The sequence below is a fragment of the Rhinatrema bivittatum genome, chromosome 4, assembly GCF_901001135.1.
Source record: "Rhinatrema bivittatum chromosome 4, aRhiBiv1.1, whole genome shotgun sequence".
Taxonomy (NCBI): domain Eukaryota; kingdom Metazoa; phylum Chordata; class Amphibia; order Gymnophiona; family Rhinatrematidae; genus Rhinatrema; species Rhinatrema bivittatum.
The window spans coordinates 102,546,846-102,567,759 of record NC_042618.1 but is presented as its reverse complement, the minus strand read 5'-3'; the positions used below and the strand labels follow the sequence as shown (position 1 = coordinate 102,567,759).

Sequence of the window (20,914 nt, the reverse complement as noted above, 5' to 3'; positions counted from 1 at the left end):
CTTGATGTGGAGCAAGCCCTTCAGAAAGCGTGTCACAAGGGGTTGTTCTGAGATAGGGACATCCCGACCCCTTTATGGAAGGTGGCTACCGCACTGACATGCATTCTGATGGAAGATGTCTTGAGACCAGACTCTGACAGATGCCAGAGACAGTCCAAAAACTGTGGGATTGGACAGGAAAAGGGATCAAAGGACTGAGAAGTGCACCATGAGGTAAACCTTTTCCATTTACAGGAGTAAGATTTTCTCGTGGAAGGCTTCCATGAAGCAATCAAGACACGGGAAACTGGGTCTGAAAGGTTAAGTGGTTGAAGGATTAACCTTTCAACATCCATGCCGTCAGGGACAAGGCCTGAAGTTTGGGATGGCATAGGCTCCCGTTGTTTTAAGTGATCAGAAGCGGGTCCTGTCCCAAGGGAATGTGCCTGCGGATGGAGAGATCCTGTAGTATTGGAAACCACACTTGGCGTGGTCAGTGAGGTGCTATCAGGATCATGGTTCCCTTGTCCTGACATAAATTCACGAGAGTCTTCGAGAGAAGAAGAAGTGGAGGGAATGCATAAAGCAGACTGGTTGCCCATGAGAGGGAGAATGCATCTTTGGGCTGAGAGCCTTTGCTGCAAGTGAGGGAGCAGTAATGGTCCACTTTGTGGTTATGAGGGGACGCAAAGAGGTCTGTATGAGGATGCCCCCATTGTCGGAAGATGGAGTTTGCTACCGAGGGGTTGAGAGACTATTCGTGCGGTTGGAAGACACGACTCAGCTTGTCTGCTAGAACATTGTCCACTCCCGGCAAGTAGATGGCCCTGAGGTACATCGAGAGGGAGAGCGCTTCTGCCCAAATCTGTGCAGCTTCCTGACACAGAAGGAAGGATCCTGTGCCTCCCTGCTTGTTGATGTACCACATGGCCACCTGGTTGAACATCTGAATCAGGATGACTTGATTGGAAAGGCAATCCTGAAAAGCTCTGAGAGCATCTGGTGTTTGACTTCCTCTGGAGACCAAAATCCTTGCGTCTGCAGATCGTTCACATGGGCTCCCCACCCGAGGTTGGAAGCGTAGGTGGTGAGAATGACGAGTATTTGGCACGTGAAAGGGCAATCCCTGGAGGAGATTGCTCTGATTCTTCCACCAAGCGAGAGACAGACGGAGTGAGTCGGTGATGTGGACAATGGCCGACAGAGGCTGAACAGCTTGAATCCATTGTGACTTCAGAGTCCAATGCATAAGTCTCATGGCCAAGCGGGCCATCAGTGTGACATGGACTGAGGACGCCATGTGACCTAGGAGGACGAGAAATTGGCGTGCAGTCGCAGTATTTTGAGACTGTAACTGGTGAGCAAGAGACACGAGAGTTAACGCTAGTTGTTGAGGTAGAAAAGCTTTTGCCTGCAAGGTGTCCAAGTCTGCGCCAATGAACGACAAGGTTTGAGATGGGACTAAATAGGATTTCCCGTAATTGACGAGAAATCCTAGTGAAATGAAAGCGTGTGTAGAGTCAAATCGAGGGACGACCGAGCCGCTTGCTGGGTTGGGACCCTGACTAACTAGTCATCCAGATAGGGGTAGATGTGAACACCTTCTTTTCTGAGAAAAGCTGCGACAACTACGAGACATTTGATAAAGACTCATGGTGCAGATGCCAAGCCGAACGGAAGCACTCGGTATTGATAGTGCTTGGACCCTACTAAAGACCTCAGGTAAAATTTGCGATGAGTTGGAGTTATCGCAATGTGTGTGTATGCATCTTGGAGGTCCAGAGAGCAGAGCCAGTCTCCTCTTTGTAGAAGAGGTAGAAGTGATCCCAAGGTAACCATCTTGAATTTTTCCCACTGGAGGTACTTGTTGAGAGCACGTAGGTCCAGGATTGGACGAACCCCCCCCCCCCCCCCGATTTTTGGGGATCAGAAAGTACCGGGAATAGAACCCTAGGCCTTGCTGCGAGTACGGAACGGGCTCTATTGCTCTTGACTGGAGAAGGAGGGAGACCTCTTGTTCCAGAAGAATGGAGTGGTCGGAGGTTCTCCACGTCTGCAGAGGTGGGGAGTCTGGTGGCAGGGCGAGAAAGTTCAGATGGTAACCCTGAGCAATGATTGCCAATACCCACTACTTGGTTGTGATTTGACTGCCACATGTTGAGAAAGTGGCACAATCGACCTCCTACTGGTATGTTTGGAAGAGGAATCTGGCTGCTGCTCGCCAAGCGGAAGTCAAAAACCTGAAGCAGGTCCTGGCTGGGGAGCTGCTTGTGGTTTCTGCTTTTGGACTTGGCGAGGTTGAGGTTTCTGATAAGGTCTCGTAGTACGGGACATTGCTGGTGGTGGGTAGGCCTTCCTTGGACGGTAGAAAGACTTCTTAGAGTCCTTCCTGATGGGCTGTCTTGAAGAGAAGTCTGAAGGCATCGAAGAGAGCTGTTTAAAGGTCTCATGATGGTCTTTTAATTCAGGCACCATTCGTTGAATCTGTTCACCGAACAGATGATCTCCCACACACGGCAGGTTGGACAACCAGTCTTGCACTTCTGGGCGAAGGTCAGAAGATTTAAGCCAGGCCCACCGTCTTGCTGAAATGGCAGCTGCAGACACTCTGGTAGAGGTGTCAAATATGTCATAAGATATTCGAATCTCATGTTTTCCTGCCTCAAAACCTTTGTTAACAAGGGTTTGTAGCTGGTCTTGGAATTGTTCAGGCGGGGACTCAGATAGATCCTGTATCTGTTTAAAGATGACCCTATTATATTGGGTCATATAAAGCTGGTAGGCAGCAATTCTGGAGATGAGCATGGCTCCTTGGAACACTCGTCGACCAATATTATCTAGGAACTTTTGTTCCTTAGCAGGTGGGGTGGATGAGTGAGGTTTTGACCTTTTCGCCTTTTTCTGAACTGACTCTACCACAACTGAGTGGTGGTCAAGCTGGGATTTTTGAAAACCTGGGGCTGACTGAATTAAGTAAGTAGCGTCAGCCTTCCTGTGAACTGGAGCAATTGACCCAGGATTTTCCCAGTTCTTTTTGAGAAGATCAAGAAGTACTTGATGAATGGGAATGGAGGTGATTACCTTGGGGGCATCCAGAAATTGGAGTAACTCCATCATTTGGTGCCTGTAATCCTGTCCCATCTGAAGTTGAAAAGGAACCAACTCAGACATTTCCTTCACAAAATTTATGAATGAGAGGTCCTCTGGAGGAGAACGCTTTCTACTTTCAGTAAGAGAAGGTGGTGAAGGTAAGTCATCGGTGTCTCTTGAAGTATCATCACCCCAAGTATCATAAGGATCAGCAGACTGTCCTGTAGGACGAGAAGGGGGTTGGATACCTGAAGGCCCCGGGTGAGGCTCTGAAAAAATCAAAGGAATCGCAGGAGGCACAGATGATGGCATGGAAGGCATCGGTGCAGGCATTGATGGCGCCGATGGACGTATCGGCAACGATGGATGAATCGGTGGCAAGGGACGTATTGGCATTGATGGCTGAGATAAAACTCCCGATGGAGGAATGTGGAACGGTGTTTCTCCTCCAGATGAAGCCGTCCTTGGGGAGGGCATCGGAACCATCGGAGACCCAGGATCCATCAGTGGAAGGGCGGCCATCAGCGCCTCCATCCTAGACAGCAGAAGTGCCAGCGCTGCCGGAATCGGGTCGATGACAGGTTCCACAATCTGTGCCAGTGTCAGAGGAACCTGGAGACGTTGCATTGCCATGTCGATGGCCTCCTGAACCAGCCGGTCCAGTTCTTCTCGGAGACCTGGAGCAAGCAGCCTCGGCTCCGGAACAGAAGAGGGAGGCAGAGGCACAGCCGGAGGGACCACATTTACAGGTGGAATCGCGGCTCCCAAACCCCGATCTGGTGCGGGTGGCCTCGATGACCCGGTCGCAGGAATGGTCGGTGCCTTTCCTGGATGGGGCTTCTTCGATGGTGGCTCGGACAGTGGCGAGGTCCATGACTTCGCTCCCTCGACTGTCTGAGTCTTGCGATGTCAATGACGATGTCTCTCCCTGCGATCCCCTCGATCCTGAGGGGTAGTAGCGGGTGTCGATGGCCATGAAGACGTCGATGGTGGCCGGTCACCGGTCAGTAGTCGATGCTGGCGCGAAGTCGACGATGCCGGTTCCGATGACGTCGATGCAATGGACGGAGTCGGGGTCTGAGCACGGAAGAGGAGTTCCATCTTCTCCATTTTGGCTTTGCGACCTTTTGGTGTCATGAGGGCACATTTGGTGCAAGTCAGGACATCATGCTCACGGCCTAAACACATCCATGGGGGTCTGTGATAGACATGGTGTGAGTACAGTCCAGGCACCGACGGAATCCAGACGCCATGGTCACTGAAAAAAAATCAAGCCGCGGTACAGTCGACGGCCAGTAGGCCGAAGGGCCAAACTAGACGGTAATCGACGGAAAAACAGAGAAAAACTTACTGGATACCGTGGTCGAAGTTAGAGGAGGTACCCCTGTGGGGCAATTTAACTTTAAATAATTCTGTGAAGAAAATTCCTGTCAGGAATCACTTTAGAGCTCCTAAACTGCGAGGCTACTGCTGTGCGGAAAAAAGAAGCCCGAAGGGGGACCCCTGCTGGCTGCAGGGTTGGTGCCATGCTGGGCATGCCCAGTAGGGGCCAGTCAAAGTTCTGGAAACTTTGACAGAAGTTTTCTGTGATTGGGCTCCATCCTGATGATGTCACCCCATATGTGAGGACTACCATCCTGCTTGTCCTGTGAGAAATGGGTCAATATGACTCCATATCTAGCACATCTTCTTTCTGTTTATAAAGTAAGATGACATGTGCATCATTTAGGTTCCCTATAGCAGTGGTTCTCAACCTTTTTCCCATCGTGACACACCTGACAGACCACGCTCACATGTGTGGCAACACACTGCTCATACTTCACAGCGGAAATAAAAAATAAAGGTCCAGTGTTATTTTTATTGTTAAGAATAACACAAGGAAAAGATACGTATTCTATCTGAACAGAAATTGCATAAATAGTAAACATCCCACACCAAAATAGCACCAATTTCCAGCACTTGAAGAATAACCACCTTACCTAAGAAAAAGCAAACTGAAAATATTACACCAGGCCTTAAGACACCAATACATCTCCTATTAGGAAAACAGACCAAGTCAGGCTGCTATAGAGCCCTACACAGAAACTACACACCAGCAGAAAACCTCACCTGAATCACATGTACTGACCCTCACCTAACAAAGAATAAAGAGACCAAAACGCATAACTAGAAGCATGCAGTCAAAAACTGAATTGGAAACCGCAACAAGCCAGAGTCTCTGAATGCAGTGTAACAAAGGAAAAAAAGAAACATCACCTATCCTTATAAAACAAATCAAGAAATATAAAATCAGTAGCAGTAAAACCATACTAACAAAAAGAACAGATTATTTCAAAACAGCTGATGAATGGAATATACAATAATTAAAAACTCATAATCAAAGATTTCTATATACCAATAAATATTTAAAAATAGCAGACACAAAGACCCAGTAATGAAAAATGATACAAAAAATGTTTTGCTCTGCATACCTGGGAACGTTTGATATCCAGGTGCCCTGAGATTGTTTTGAATTAGCAGGAGGAGGGATGGTTTGCTTGCAACTTTCTCCTTTCTCTCACACTGGCTCTCAATCGCTCACATATACACATGCTTTTTTCTCTCTCTTATATAGGCTCTTAATTACACATTTACACACATGCTGTCTATCTTTTCACGCTTACACACAGGCTTTCAATCACACACATACATGCTATCTTTTTCTCTCTCACACACACTCTCATTCACATGCTTACAAACATGCTCTCTCTCTTTCTCTCATTTACATACAGGCTCAATCACATACTCAAATGGTCCTTCACCTAAACCAGCTCTCAATCACACACATACTTTCTTTCACATATACAGGCTCTCAATCATTCACATACATGTTATCTCACACACACAGGATCTCAAACACATATGCTTGCTCATTCACTCACTCCCACCCCCCCTAAACTAGTGGTAGCAGCAACCTCCTTCATGTTCAGCCCTCGTGGAGAAAGGAGTCCCATCAGCTGCGAGGGTTGAGGTTGTTCCACATTTTACTCCGAGTTGCGCTGCTCTTCCTTCAGGCCACGCCTCTCTTCTTTTCTTCAGGCAGATGCTGCCCGCACTAGCATGGTCTCTTCTTCCCGCGCACGCACCTGCTGCTCACCACTTCCTTTTCCGAGGCTCGGGAAGAAGAGAGCATGCCGGTGCCCCTGACACCAGCTCTTCTGCCGCGTTCTGCCTGGGCTATCAGCATTTTAAGCCCAGGCGACGGACCTATTTCACTTGGGTAGGGGGAGCAGCTGGGTCAGCGGGGGACCGGGAAGTGTGGCGACACACCTGCATGTTCTTGGCAACACACCGGTTGAGAACTGCTGCCCTATAGAATGGGGTGAATCAGCAGAGTTGCTTACCTGTAACAGGTGATCTCCCAGGACAAGCAGGATGGTAGTCCTCACATATGGGTGACATCAACAGATGGAGCCCTGACATGGAACACTTGTCAAAGTTTCTAGAACTTTGACTGGCACACAGAGCATGCCCAGCATGCCACTAACCATGTAGACACCAGGGGGACCTCTTCAGTCTCGTTTGTTGCAAAAGTACGAGCGAAAAAGAAAATAAAACGTAAGCAAACCCAACTTTGTGGGGTGGGCGGGTTTCGTGGGGACTAACATCCTGCTGTCCTAGGAGAACACCTGTTACAGGTAAGCAACTCTGCTTTCTCCCAGGACAAGCAGGATGGTAGTCCTCGCATATGGGTGAATAGTAAGCTACAGGCTGAGTCATACATATGAGGCCAAGCAGCACACAACATGTGTAACAGGCACAACAACTGGGGTGCTATTGGCAAGGAAGAGGCAGCCTGAAATTCACTGCGGGTCGAGATAGGATGAGTTGGGTTCCTACACTGGGAACAAATTTCTTAGCACAGACTGGCCAAAGATGGAATCCTGTCATCCAGCCTTGTCCAGGCAGTGGTGAGCTGCGAAGGTGTGGAGAGAGCTCCATGTCGCAGCCCTGCAGATGTCAGCAATCGGTACTGAACAGTAGTGTGCTACTGACGTTGCCATTGCTCTGACTGAGTGTGCCTTCACTCGTCCTGAGAAGTATGCCTGAACAGAAAACCAACATGGAGAAAGGAAAATGTGTCCCAGAATCCCCTGGTTTTCTAAGCCTTGGCTGTATGAACTAAGTGACTCATTGAGAATGACTTGCAGAATTTCCAGAACAGGCAGTCAAGCTAAGGTGAGGCCTAATCATGGGGTCAAACAAAGCAGCAAACAACGGCGGGAACTTAAAGGAGAAACCAATGGCAGGACCTTCAGGCTATACGGACACTACAGAGGCACTCTCTCTCAGGGATTTCTATAAACACAGCCACAGATGTGGTAATTACCCTGACCAGCAAGATTTTAACAGAACAAAAAGACTACCTAAAGAGTGATGGTAAATGGGCCCTTGGAGAAATACTCAGGGGTAGCTAGGGATGATCTTATCATGCTGTTGACATGACAACTAATGTAAATTATTCTCTAAGGCAGTCACGCACACTAGAATTTTCCACAATATTGTATGTTATCTATAAAAGAAGGATCACTTACTGTATACGATGAGATGCTGGTGGTCTGTTTGTCAGAGGCATAGCATCAGCATCTCCCAAAATTACTTATGTTGTTCAATAAAAAATTATGCTTTCAATAAACATCTAAGTGTTCTTGTCTCCCTGGCCTTAAGAGTCATAAAAAATGGTGTGGCGCTTAATAGTCCCTGCAGTAGAAGGCCTGCTTGCTGGTAGCAGAATGCAATGCAGTCTGCCAACCATTTTGACAGTGTTTGCTTGCCCACTGCATTCCATTCCCAAGTTTGTTTTTATCGAAAGATACAAAGGGTTGGGTGGACTTCTTGTGGGCTGTAGTGCAGTCTAAGTAAAATGCAAGAGCACGCTTACAGTCCAAGGTGTGCAGAGCTTGCTTACCCGGGTGAGCGTGAGGCCTTGGAAAGAAAGTGGGCAAGACTATGGACTGATTTAGATGGAAATCAGTTACCACCTTAGGAAGGAATTTAGGGTGAGTGCAAAGAAACACCCGGTCATGGAGGAACCTTGTGTAGGTTGAGTACGTCACAAGGGCCTGTAACTCACTCACCCTACGAGCAGACGTGATGGCTACTAGGAAAAGAACTTTCCATGTAAGGTATCTGAGTTCGCAGGAGTGCAAGGGCTCAGAAGGAGTGTGCATGAGCCGTGCAAGTACCACATTGAGGTCCCATGCCGCAACCGGTGACCATAGAAAAGGCTTAAGTGGTAATAAGCCTCTCATGAAGCGACTCACCAGGGGTTGAACCATTATTGGGGCATCCCCTATTCCTTGATGGTAAGCAGAGATGGCACTAAGGTGCACTCAGATAGATGTCTGGAGACCAGATTCCAAGAGGAGCTAGAGATAATCTAAGATAATCTAAGAGACTCGATGTGGGGCAGGAAAAGGGATCCAAGTCTGTGTGCACCACAAGGTAAATCTCTTCCATTTAGAGCGATAGGATTTCCGCATGGAAGGCTTCCATGAAGCTACTAGGACTTGAGATACGTCACTTCAACGGCTGAGTGGTTGTAGTATTAGCCTTTCAACATCCAGGCCATCAGAGACAAGGCCTGGAGGTTCGGGTGGCCTAACTTTCTATAATTCTGTGTTATGAGGTTGGGTGTCGTGCCCAGGTGAATGGGGTCCTGGACAGAAAGGTTGAGAAGTATGGGAAAACAAGTTTGGCATGGCCAATACGGGGCTATGAGAATCATTAAGCCCCGGTCCTGTTGTAGCTTCATGAGAGTCTTGCTTATTAGTGGAATCAGAGGATACACATAAAGCAGACTTTTGTTCCATGGACGGGCGAAGGCATCCCTGGCTGGTGCTTGCCAGTCCCTGTGCAGAGAGCAGAAGCTTTCCACTTTGTGGTTCTGACTGGACGCAAAGAGGTCGATGGTCGGATGACCCCACCGGTGGAAGATTCTGCACGCAACCGAGGGAACCAGAGATCATTTGTGGGGCTGGAAACATCGGCTGAGGTGGTCTGCCAGTGCAATCTGAGAGCCCACAAGATAAGTGGCTCGCAAAATAATGGAATTAGACAGGGCCCAGGCCCAAATCTGCGCCGCCTCCTGGCAGAGCAGATAAGAGCCCGTGCCCACCTGTTTGTTCAGGTACCACATTACAACCTGGTTGTCTGTTTGAATCAGGACAACCTTGTTGGAGAGGCAGTCCTGAAATGCATAAAGGGCGTACCGCATCGCTCGAAGCGCCAGCAAGTTGATTTGATGGGTCGCTTCGTCTGTTGTCCAAGTCCCTTGAGTTTGACGGCCTTGAACTTGGGCTCCCCAACCTAGGTTGGAGGCGTCCATAGTTAAGGTCACCTGAGAAGCTGGTTGCTGGAAAGGAAGACCCACTTGTAAGTTGGCTTTGTGTGTCCACTAGGCAGGGGACAGACTAAGCTGGCTGGTTATGTGTACAGCTTGACGCCACTGGGAATTTAGAGTCCATTGGGCCACTCTCATGGCATGGCATGCCATAGGGGTGACATGGACTGTTGATGCCATGTGGCCGAGCAACCTGAGTAGCTGGCCAGCTGAGGCTCTTTTCCGATGGCGGATAAAGCTGGCAAGGCTGGACAGCGTAATTGCACGGTCGTTGGGTAAGAATGCTCTGCACAGTGTCGTGTCTAGGTCTCCTTTGAGGAACCTGGTACTGGAATTGCGACCTGCGGAGGCCTCGATGGACGACTCAATGCCAGTGTGTCCGGATGCAGAGGAGTCGATAAGGCACAGATGAGTGTATTGAGGCACTCGAGGAGCGGTGTGAACATTGAGGGAACCAGTTCCAGGACCGGTGCTGGCGGCAATTGGAAGCCTCGTAAGACTTTCAAGCACTGCCTCTTGGATCATGCGGTCCAATTCCTCCCGGGAAGCCGGAATGGGTGGCACAGTGTAGAGGGAGTTAGCAATCTGTTGGCATTCATGGTAGTTGTAGGTGGATCCTTGGGCCGGTGGCAGATGACCATGCCCCGGGGGAAGATCCTGAGAGGGACCACCGGTTAGGCTCAGAGTATGGAGGCAGACACACACTAGTTCTTTTATTAAACAGTATATTGAACCACCAGAGGTGGCAGTAGTGAGCTGGTAGTGCCCGGCTGGGCTGTAGTCCCTCAGATACTGGAACAGTGATCCCAGATAACTGAGCTGAAGAGAAACTGAAGATAATGGAGTAGGTAGGGTATGCAGAGTTCAGGAACAGAACCTTGATAGTAACACTCACACAATAATCTCTTAGAAGAAGCCCAGGAGCTGGAATGAAGTAGGCCCTCGAGGAGTGAGTACCTGGTTCCAGGGAAAGCTCTGAGAGAGAGATGGTAACTCACTGGTGTTGTAGAAAGCAATAACTTCCTGGCAGAAGTGGCATTCAGGAACAAGTCAGGGAACGAGGTTCCTTGAGGAGCGAGTACCGGTTCCAGACTGCGATCTGAAAAGCAAAGAGAAAGCGAGGACCCCAAGGAGCGGGTACCCCTGGTAAGTCCGAGGAGGCAGAGTAGCTAGGAGAGTAAACCCCTTGTCCTTGCTAACTCGATTCGTTAGCGATTTCAGAGGCCTTAAATATCCAATGAAGATGACGTCATCTCAGGGGGACGGCCCCTGAGGTTCACGCCATTGCTGGTAGTTGAGTCGGGGCCGCGCTGCGCGCGCGCCCTTAGCCTGCTGAGAAACATGGCGGATTGCAGCGTCTAGCCAGTCTGGGGACGCCGCGGCAGCCAAACTTCCAACAGGCAAAGAAGGAGTCACCAAAAAAGAGGTAAGGTGGGTGTAGTGGAGGCGTCGGGCAGTGACGGTCGCAATACACGGCAATCGGGGTAGGAGGCAGGCTTGGCGTCACCGGCGCTTCCATGGAGGCCCGTTGAGGCTCGGTGCCCGGCACTGGTATCGGTGGGGAACGCCTAGGGGTCCCAGGTCCAGAGGAGGATGGGAGCTCCTCTCCCCGGGCCCTTGTCGCAGGCGGCTCGATGGAAGTCAATGCTGCTGCGGTATCTGTGCCGGCACCAGTCGAGGATACCCGGTGCTTCCCTCGGTGCTTGGTCCGGTCTTTCCCGGCACCAAGGATGATGATGCCAATGTCCTTGATGGAGTCTGTGATGGACGGTCACCCTGATCACGATGCTCCTGGTGAATCATCTCACAGGTCGATGGACCCTTTACGGTCGATGGCGCTTGAACTGGCGTCTATGGAGCAGTGCGTTTTGAAGGAAATAACTGCTCCATTTTGTCCAGGTGAGCACGACAGCCTTTGGGGGTCATTTGTGTGCATTTAGGGTATCCACGAATATCGTGCGAGGGGCCTATGCACAAAACACAGACTTCATGCGGGTCCGTTATGGACATGTTCCTCGGACACTCGGGGCATTTTCTAAATCCGGTCGCCATGACAAAACTTTGGCAGGCACCGAAGCGATAAGCCACTGGGAACTGACCACAAGTACCGGAAAAAGCACTTACCGAGCGCAATGGGGGACCCTGGTGAGGGATTTTTAAGAAGATAAACTTCAAATAGTTTAAGAAAATGCCATACTGGGTCAGACCAAGGGTCCATCAAGCCCAGCATCCTGTTTCCAACAGTGGCCAATCCAGACCATAAGAACCTGGCAAGTACCCAAAAACTAAGTCTATTCCATGTTACCATTGCTAATGGCAGTGGCTATTCTCTAAGTGAAATTAATAGCAGGTAATGGACTTCTCTTCCAAGAACTTATCCAATCCTTTTTTAAACACCGCTATACTAACTGCACTAACCACATCCTCTGGCAACAAATTCCAGAGTTTAATTGTGCATTGAGTAAAAAAAGAACTCTCTCAGATTAGTTTTAAATGTGCCCCATGCTAACTTCATGGAGTGCCCCCTAGTCTTTCTACTATCCGAAAGAGTAAATAACAGATTCACATCTACCCTTTCTAGACATCTCAATTTTAAACACCTCTATCATATCCCCCCCTCAGCCGTCTCTTCTCCAAGCTGAAAAGTCCTAGCCTCTTTAGTCTTTCCTCATAGGGGAGCTGTTCCATTCCCCTTATTTTGGTAGCCCTTCTCTGTACCTTCTCCATCGCAATATCTTTTTTGAGATAGGGCGAGCAGAATTGTACACAGTATTCAAGGTGCAGTCTCACCATGGAGCGATAGAGGCATTATGACATTTTCTGTTTTATTCACCATTCCCTTTCTAATAATTACCAACATTCTGTTTGCTTTTTTGACTGCCGCAGCACACTGAACCGACGATTTCAATGTGTTATCCACTATGACGCCTAGATCTCTTTTTTGGGTTGAGGCACATAATATGGAACCGAACATTGTGTAATTATAGCATGGGTTATTTTTCCCTATATGCATCACCTTGCACTTATCCACATTAAATTTCATCTGCCATTTGGATGCCCAATTTTCCAGTCTCACAAGGTCTTCCTGCAATTTATCACAATCTGCTTGTGATTTAACTACTCTGAACAATTTTGTGTCATCTGCAAATTTGATTATCTCACTCATCGTATTTCTTTCCAGATCATTTATAAATATATTGAAAAGTAAGAGTCCCAATACAGATCCCTGAGGCACTCCACTGTCCACTCCCTTCCACTGAGAAAATTGTCCATTTAATCCTACTCAGTTTCCTGTCTTTTAGCCAGTTTGCAATCCACGAAAGGACATCGCCACCTATCCCATGACTTTTTACTTTTCCTAGAAGCCTCTCATGAGGAACTTTGTCAAACGCCTTCTGAAAATCCAAGTATACTACATCTACTGGTTCACCTTTATCCACATGTTTATTAACTCCTTCAAAAAAGTGAAGCAGATTTGTGAGGCAAGACTTGCCTTGGGTAAAGCCATGCTGAATTTGTTCCATTAAACCATGTCTTTCTATATGTTCTGTGATTTTGATGTTTAGAACACTTTCAATTATTTTTCCTGGCACTGAACTCAGGCTAACCGGTCTGTAGTTTCCCGGATAGCCCCTGGAGCCCTTTTTAAATATTGGGGTTACATTTGCTATCCTCCAGTCTTCAGGTACAAAGGATGATTTTAATTATAGGTTACAAATTTTTACTAATAGGTCTGAAATTTCATTTTTTTAGTTCCTTCAGAACTCTGGGGTGTATACCATCCGGTCCAGGTGATTTACTACTCTTCAGTTTATCAATCAGGCCTACCACATTTTCTAGGTTCACTGTGATTTGATTCAGTCCATCTGAATCATTACCCATGAAAACCTTCTCCATTACGGGTACCTCCCCAACATCCTCTTCAGTAAACACCGAAGCAAAGAAATCATTTAATCTTTCCGCGATGGCCTTATCTTCTCTAAGTGCCCCTTTAACCCCTTGATCATCTAACGGTCCAACTGACTCCCTCACAGGCTTTCTGCTTCGGATATATTTTAAAAAGTTTTTACTGTGAGTTTTTGCCTCTACAGCCAACTTCTTTTCAAATTCTCTCTTAGCCTGTCTTATCAATGTCTTACATTTAACTTGCCAACGTTTATGCTTTATCCTATTTTCTTCTGTTGGATCCTTCTTCCAATTTTTGAATGAAGATCTTTTGGCTAAAATAGCTTCTTTCACCTCCCCTTTTAACCATGCCGGTAATCGTTTTGCCTTCTTTCCACCTTTCTTAATGTATGGAATATATCTAGACTGTGCTTCTAGAATGGTATTTTTTTAACAATGACCACGCCTCTTGGACATTTTTTGCTTTTGTAGCTGCTCCTTTCAGTTTATTTCTAACAATTTTTCTCATTTTATCAAAGTTACCCTTTTGAAAGTTTAGCACGAGAGCCTTGGATTTGCACACTGTTCCTCTTCCAGTCATTAAATCAAATTTGATCATATTATGATCACTATTGCCAAGAGTCCCCACCACCGTTACCTCTCTCACCAAGTCCTGTGCTCCACTGAGAATTAGATCTAAAATTGCTCCTCTCTCGTCGGTTCCTGAACCAATTGCTCCATAAAGCTATAATTTATTCCGTCCAGGAATGTTATCTCTCTAGCGTGAAGAAAGTGTGAGAAATTTCTCAGAGAGCTCCTAAATCGCGAGGCAACTGCAGTGTGGAAAAAAAAAAAAGAGAGACTGAAGGGGGACCCCTGGTGGCTACAGGGTTAGTGGCATGCTGGGCATGCTCAGTGTGCCAGTCAAAGTTCTAGAAACTTTGACAAAAGTGTTCCATGACAGGGCTCCATCTGATGATGTCACCCATATGTGAGGACTACCATCCTGCTTGTGCTGGGAGAACCTAAGAAGATTAAAAAGATCTCGCAATCTGGGCAAAAAACTGACACTGAACTTTTTATAGAAATCTATGACATACCCATCCAATCCAGGACTTCTACTTGCTCCCAAACCCATTAATTATTCTTTGGATTCAATAATGGGTTCTGAGACCCTTCATCATTTCTTCAGTTAACAAAGGGAGCTTCGAATTATTGAAAAACTTCTCTAACCTATCCCAGTCAAAAAATGAGATTGGTTTAAAAGCAGTTCTTCTATTCCTTTCTAATCAGACTCCATTCTACCTGAAGCTGACTAATTTAACTATCTGAGTTCGCGACTCTCTCTTCTGTACTGCACTAGCTGAAAGAGCTCCAGTCTTGTTCTCATCTTAAAGAAATTATTACCTGGGTTTTTTTTTCCCAACCTGGAACTGAGGAAGTCAGGAAAGCAAAATTGCTTACCTTGTAATAGGTGTTATCCCAGGACAGCAGGATGTAGTCCTCACATATGGGTGACATCACTAACGGAGCCCTAGTGTGGGAAAACTTTCTGTCAAAGTTTCTAGAAACTTTTGACTGGCCTAGTGAGGCCACTGAGCATGCCCAGCATGCCATGATATTCTCTGCCACAGGTGTCTCTTCAGTCTTCGTTTTTCCACGCTGCTGTAAGCATCGTGGGACAGGAGCCGTTGAGATTCTCTCAACATTTATTTTTTGACTTATAAGTCAAACTATTGATATTCTCTCTCTCAAAATCTCTCAGGTTCTTTTTTCTTACCGGCCAGTAAGTGCCGCAGTCTCATTTTTTACTTTTTTAGTAAAAATTTCTCTTCTCACAATCTTATTCGTTCATAGACGGCTGTCGATCGAAAGAAAAAAAAAATGGCAACAGGTTTTAAAAAATGCCCTGTCTGTGCCAGAAAGATGTCTATCTTTCTGGCACAGACAGTGAATGTGTATTATGTCTCGGTGAGAAACATGAGGTAAATAATTGTCCACAATGCGCGGAGATGACGCCGAAGGGCCGGAAGGCCAGGCTAGAAAAGATGGAACATCTGTTCAGCCTGCAACTTATACCATCCCCCTCACAGCCATCGAAGTCGTCTCCGGCTGGAGCGACTAAGCGGTTAATTCTTAAAACACCTCTCCCGGGACCATCGGCCACCGCCCACAACCGCTCTGACTTCATCGGTTGTGCGGCCGGAATTGTCCGATTTAATCCGACAAGCGGTTTCACAGGCTTTGAGGGACCAGCTTTCAGTACCGACGTGTATGTCAATGCCGATGCTTACAGCCTCTCCGGATGGGGAGCTGTGTGTCAAACGCAGTCGGCACAGGAACGATGGACGTGCAAGTGACGGTGCAAGCGACGGTGCCAATCAATCGTCTCGAAATCAGAGTGGTTCGTCTTGCTTTGAAGCGTTTCTTCCCCCTAGTTCATTGCCAAGCCATAAGGATACTCTCCGACAATGCCACTATGGTAGGAGGAGGAACAAAGAGCCGAGACGGACAAGTTAATGGCATGGGCGGAGCTCCACCTCTCCCGCCTGGCAGCGTCCCACATAGCAGGAGTGGACAATGTCCAAGCGGATTTCTTAAGCAGTCAACACATAGATCCCGGAGAGTGGGAACTCTCCAAGAAAGCAGTGGCTCTCCTCTTTGCCCGGTGGGGGACACCCCATCTGGATCTGATGGCCACTCAAAAGAACGTGAAGGCTCCGCGCTTCTTCAGTCATAGAAGGGAGCAAAACGCGGAAGGAGTGGATGCCCTAGTCCTTCCATAGCCGCGAATCCTCCTAATTTATGTGTTCCTGCCATGGCCCCTGGTGGGAAAGGTGCTTCAAAGAATAGAGATTCACCAAGGTCCTGTAATTCTAGTGGCATCGGAATGGCCACGAAGACAGTGGTTTGCAGACCTAGTAAACCTCATGGTGGATGGACCTCTCCGCCTGGGGCATCTTCCCAACCTTCTGCGTCAGGGCCCTGTATTTTTCGACCGGGCAGATCACTTCTGTCTTGCAGCCTGGCTTTTGAGAGGCGCAGGTTGAGGAGACTGGGCTACCTGGAGGATGTTATTTCGACCCTCCTGACAGCCTTTGAGGCCTGGTGTGAATCCAAGGTGTATCTCCACGTCGCGCTTCAATAGTCCAGATACTATCCCTTCTTACAGCGAGGCCTGGAGAAGGGGTTGGCATACAATTCACCTGAGGGTTCAGGTGGCAAGCCCTTGGTTCCCTAGTCCGTCACCTGGATGGAGCTCCTCTTTCGTCACATCCTGATATAGTCCAGTTTCTAAAGGGAGTAAAGCATGTGAAGCCACCGGTGCACACCTTGTGCCCCTCTTGGAGCCTGAATTTGGTCCTTCGGATTCTAGGTGGTCCTCCTTTCGAGCCGCTGAGAAGAGCTACCCTCAAAGACCTCGCTCTGAAGACAGTTTTCCTGGTGTCCATCTGTCCTACCTGCCGGATCTCGGAGCTTCACGCTTAGTCGTGCAGTGAGCCTTACCTCCGTTTCACAGATTCGGGAGTATCCTTGAGCACAGTTCAATCTTTCCTGCCAAAGATGGTCTCAACCTTTCATTTGAATCAATCGGTGGAACTACCATCCTTCCCTGATGAGGATCCCAGAGAACTTAAGATGGCTAGATGTCAAGCGCGTCCTAATTCGATATCTGGAAGTTATGAATGAATTCCGTCTATCGGACCATCTCTTTGTCCTGTGGAGCAGACCCAAAAGTGGGAACAAGGCTTCTAAAACCACAATTGCTCGCTGGTTAAAGGAAGCAATCTCTTCAGCGTACGTTGGTGCTGGTCAACCACCTCCAGAGGGCATCAAGGCTCATTCGCTCCATGCTCAAGCAGCTTCCTGGGCAGAAAGTCAGGCAGTCTCGCCACAGGAGATATGCAGAGCAGCTACCTGGAAATCGTTGCACACCTTTGCACGTCACTATCACTTAAATCTCCAATCACCGGATTTGGCTCCTTTGGCGCACAGGTCATTCGAGCAGGGCTATCCGGGGCCCACCCTACGTAGGGAACTTTGGTACATCCCACTGTCTGGACTGATCCAGGAATGTACAGAGAAAAGAAAATTATTCCTTACCTGCTAATTTTCGTTCCTGTACTACCGCAGATCAGTCCAGATGCCCACCCTAAGAGTAGATATGGGTTTTGGGATAGTCTACACAGTACTTTTGAATATCAGCTCGAATTCAGTACTTTTGAATATCAGCTCGAATGTTCGTGTATTGCCAATGGTTCCTTTTGCAAGTTTGTTCTCACTACAATTTCTAATCAAAACATTCTTGTACATAGTTACAGTTTGAGGTTCGTTTACTTGATCAATTCAATGGTTTCTTCTTGCTTTGATATATTCAATACTGAAGGGACGCAGAGGGCGCTCCAGGCTATAAGAGAGCACCCTTCAAGCTTTTCTCTGACTCCATCTGCTGGAAGGGAGACACAACCCACTGTCTGGACTAATCCGCAGTACTATAGGAACGAAAATTAGCAGGTAAGGAATAATTTTCTTATTGGAGTAGCAGTCAATCAAATTTGAGCTCTTATTTTATTGGGAACTGCTACCCCTGCTTTCTCTAACAGAAAATATTTAGCCAGAAAGCCATTAAGAGAAAGTTTGTTTTCAAACTGAATGTCCTTGATTATTTGGATTGTGAGAGATAGAGAGTAGAAAAGATTTCCTTAGTGCTATTGTTTTCTCTAAATAGAAAAGCAGCACCCTTCTACAGTTCAATGTGTGCAGATTTTCTTTTGCCTTATCTGAATGAAGTCTTGGGAAAAAAAAATGAGAAGAACTATAGATTGGTTCAGGTGGAACTGAGTAACTATTTTAGGCAGAAATTTTGGGCAAGTCATATATAAACCTATAATTTATCCACTTTTGCCTTACTAAGCTTGGCTTTTTTCACATTTTGGACAAAATAGAAGAAAATATTTCCCCCATGCAGTTTGAGCTACTTAGCCAAATTTTATTTGAACAATTGCAATTTTGATTTTGGGTATCAAGCAGTATTTATTTTTATGGCTGTGTTCCAATAATAATAAAAAAAAAAAGAAATATCAGATTCGGATGTAGACATACTTACATTTGCTGGAAGTTCACTGTGCCGTGGTCTCTGAATTTGAACATGGACCTGCAGTAGCGAAAAAAACTCTCTCACTGTGATAACACCGTCCTGGAGTTTCTAGAGTAAAAGAAAGGACAAAGAAAAACCTAAACAAAGTAATAAATATCACAAATGATAAACACAAAACAAATAAGTATTAGTTGCCATTATAAAGCTCTAGCTAGCCTGGCTTCTGATCTCCTTCTGGAGCAGAAGACTGGTACCTTTCTGTTTAAGACCATTGCAAATAAATCTACCTTGGGCATGCCCCACTGGAGGAAGATTTTGTATGCCATCTCCTAGTCCAGAGACCATCTGTGGGGGTCTTAGTGAAGACACAATCTGTCTACCAGTACATTATCCTTTCTAGCCAAATATGTGGTTTTGAGGACTACTCCTTGAAAGATGAATCAGTTCCACATATTGACTGTTTCCTGACACAGGAGGCAAAAGCCTGTTCCCCAGGGGTATCTACAGAAAATTATGCAGAGTAAGGGGAGGAAAAGGGCAAAGAGGTATAACAAAAGGAAAAAACAGGGATATATAAAAACAAAATTCTAAAAACAGTTACAAAAACAAGTAGCCATTAAAACTGAGGCAGCCAAATAGCCCTTTTTACTCTCTCATACAGGCAGTCAATGCTGTTTCTCCCTGCTTGCTCGGCTAGAACATAATTACCTTGCTGCCTTGCCTGTCTGGCCTAGAACGATTTTATTGGTCACCTGATTTTTGGAAGCCTTTAGTGCCCTTAACTCCAGATTTCTAGGTAAAACATTTTCTTGGAGGGGCCAGTGGCATTGAGAATGAAGTCCCTCTAAATGGGCTTCCCAACCGAGATTGGATATATCTATGTGAGAACAATCTGAAGAGAAATTTGTAAATGTAAATCTTTTGACATAATGAAATGGAAAAACCACCGGAATAGGGAGCCTTCCACCTGAAGACATTAGGAGGCCAATATTCTAAAACATCTAAAATGGCTAATTAATCCAGCTAAAGTTAGCCAGATAAAAGAAAATTATTCCTTACCTGCTAATTTTCGTTCCTGTAGTACCATGGATCAGTCCAGACGGTGGGTTATGTCCCCCGTCCAGCAGATGGAGTCAGAACAGAGCTCGAGAGTGCCACCTCATATACCAGCGCACCCTCTGCTGGAGCTCAGTATCGCGAATAGCAAAGCCCAAAAGAGCAAAAAACAATTTGGATCAAGTGCCCTGACGTATGTAAAACATCAACAACAATAACAGGAACGACCTACAAAACCAGGTCGCAACAGTCAACTTGTGAGGAGCTGTAAACCCCGATAGGAAACAATTGAAACAGAGAATAGGAACAAAACAGGAAAAGACAGTCACACATACTAGTCCGAGCAGGAGCTCACAATCCCAGAGTGGTGGGCGTCTGGACTGATCCATGGTACTACAGGAACGAAAATTAGCAGGTAAGGAATAATTTTCTTTTCCCTGTACGTACCAGGATCAGTCCAGACGGTGGGATGTACCCAAGCTTCCCTAAACCGGGTGGGCCCCTGAGAGCCCTGCTCGGAGAACCTGATCGCCAAAGTGACCAGGGGCCGAAGGTGCCAGGTGTAACCAATAATGCCTGGCGAACATGTGCAGCGACTTCCATGTCGCCGCCCGGCAGATTTCCTGCGGAGAGACGGAACGAGACTCCGCCCAGCACGTTGCTTGCGAGCGTGTAGAAAGAGCCCGGACGCCCCTAGGTGGATCCCGACCGGAACCGATGTAGGCCGCCGAAATGGCATCCTTGATCCAGCGGGCAATGGTCGTCTTCGACGCGGCAGAGCCCTTCTTAGGTCCCGACCAGAGGACAAACAGATGATTGGAGACCTGGAAGTCATTGGTAACCTCTAAGTAATGGAGGAGCACACGCTTGACGTCCAAATGACGAAGAGACCTCGACTCCTCTGGAGAGAACGCCGGGAGTTCCACCGTCTGATTCAAGTGGAAAGAAGAGATCACCTTCGGCAGAAAGGATGGCACTGTACGAAGCGAGATCCCCGCTTCCGAAATGCGAAGGTAAGGTTCCCTGCAGGATAGTGCTTGCAGCTCCGAGATGCGACGGGCAGAGCATATCGCTACGAGAAAGACCGTCTTCATAGTGAGATCCTTAAGAGAAGTCCCTTGGAGGGGTTCGAAGGGCGCGCCCGCCAGGGCCCGGAGGACTAGGTTAAGACTCCACGACGGGCAGGGATCCCTAACCGGTGGTCGTAGATGCTTAACCCCCTTCAGGAATCGGGCAATGTCCGGTTGGAGAGGTAGAGAGACCGCTGTCTGTACCAAAACATTCAGGGCTGCTACTTGTACTCTGAGGGAATTGTATGCGAGGCCCTTATCCAGTCCGTCCTGTAAGAACTGAAGGATCAGAGAAACCGTTGCCTCCGTGGGCCGGGCCCCCTGATCGGCACACCAGGACTCGAAGACTTTCCA

General features: G+C 47.4%; 1 protein-coding gene across 1 annotated transcript in view; it reads right to left on the bottom strand.

Annotated features, from left to right (window-relative positions):
* Nucleotides 1–20,914, bottom strand: part of KNL1 (kinetochore scaffold 1) — a 629,191-nt gene that overhangs the window by 333,127 nt on the left and 275,150 nt on the right. Inside the window, 1 exon segment of the mRNA XM_029598563.1 lies at nt 18,444–18,542. Within this exon segment, the coding sequence (XP_029454423.1) occupies nt 18,444–18,542 (99 nt within the window).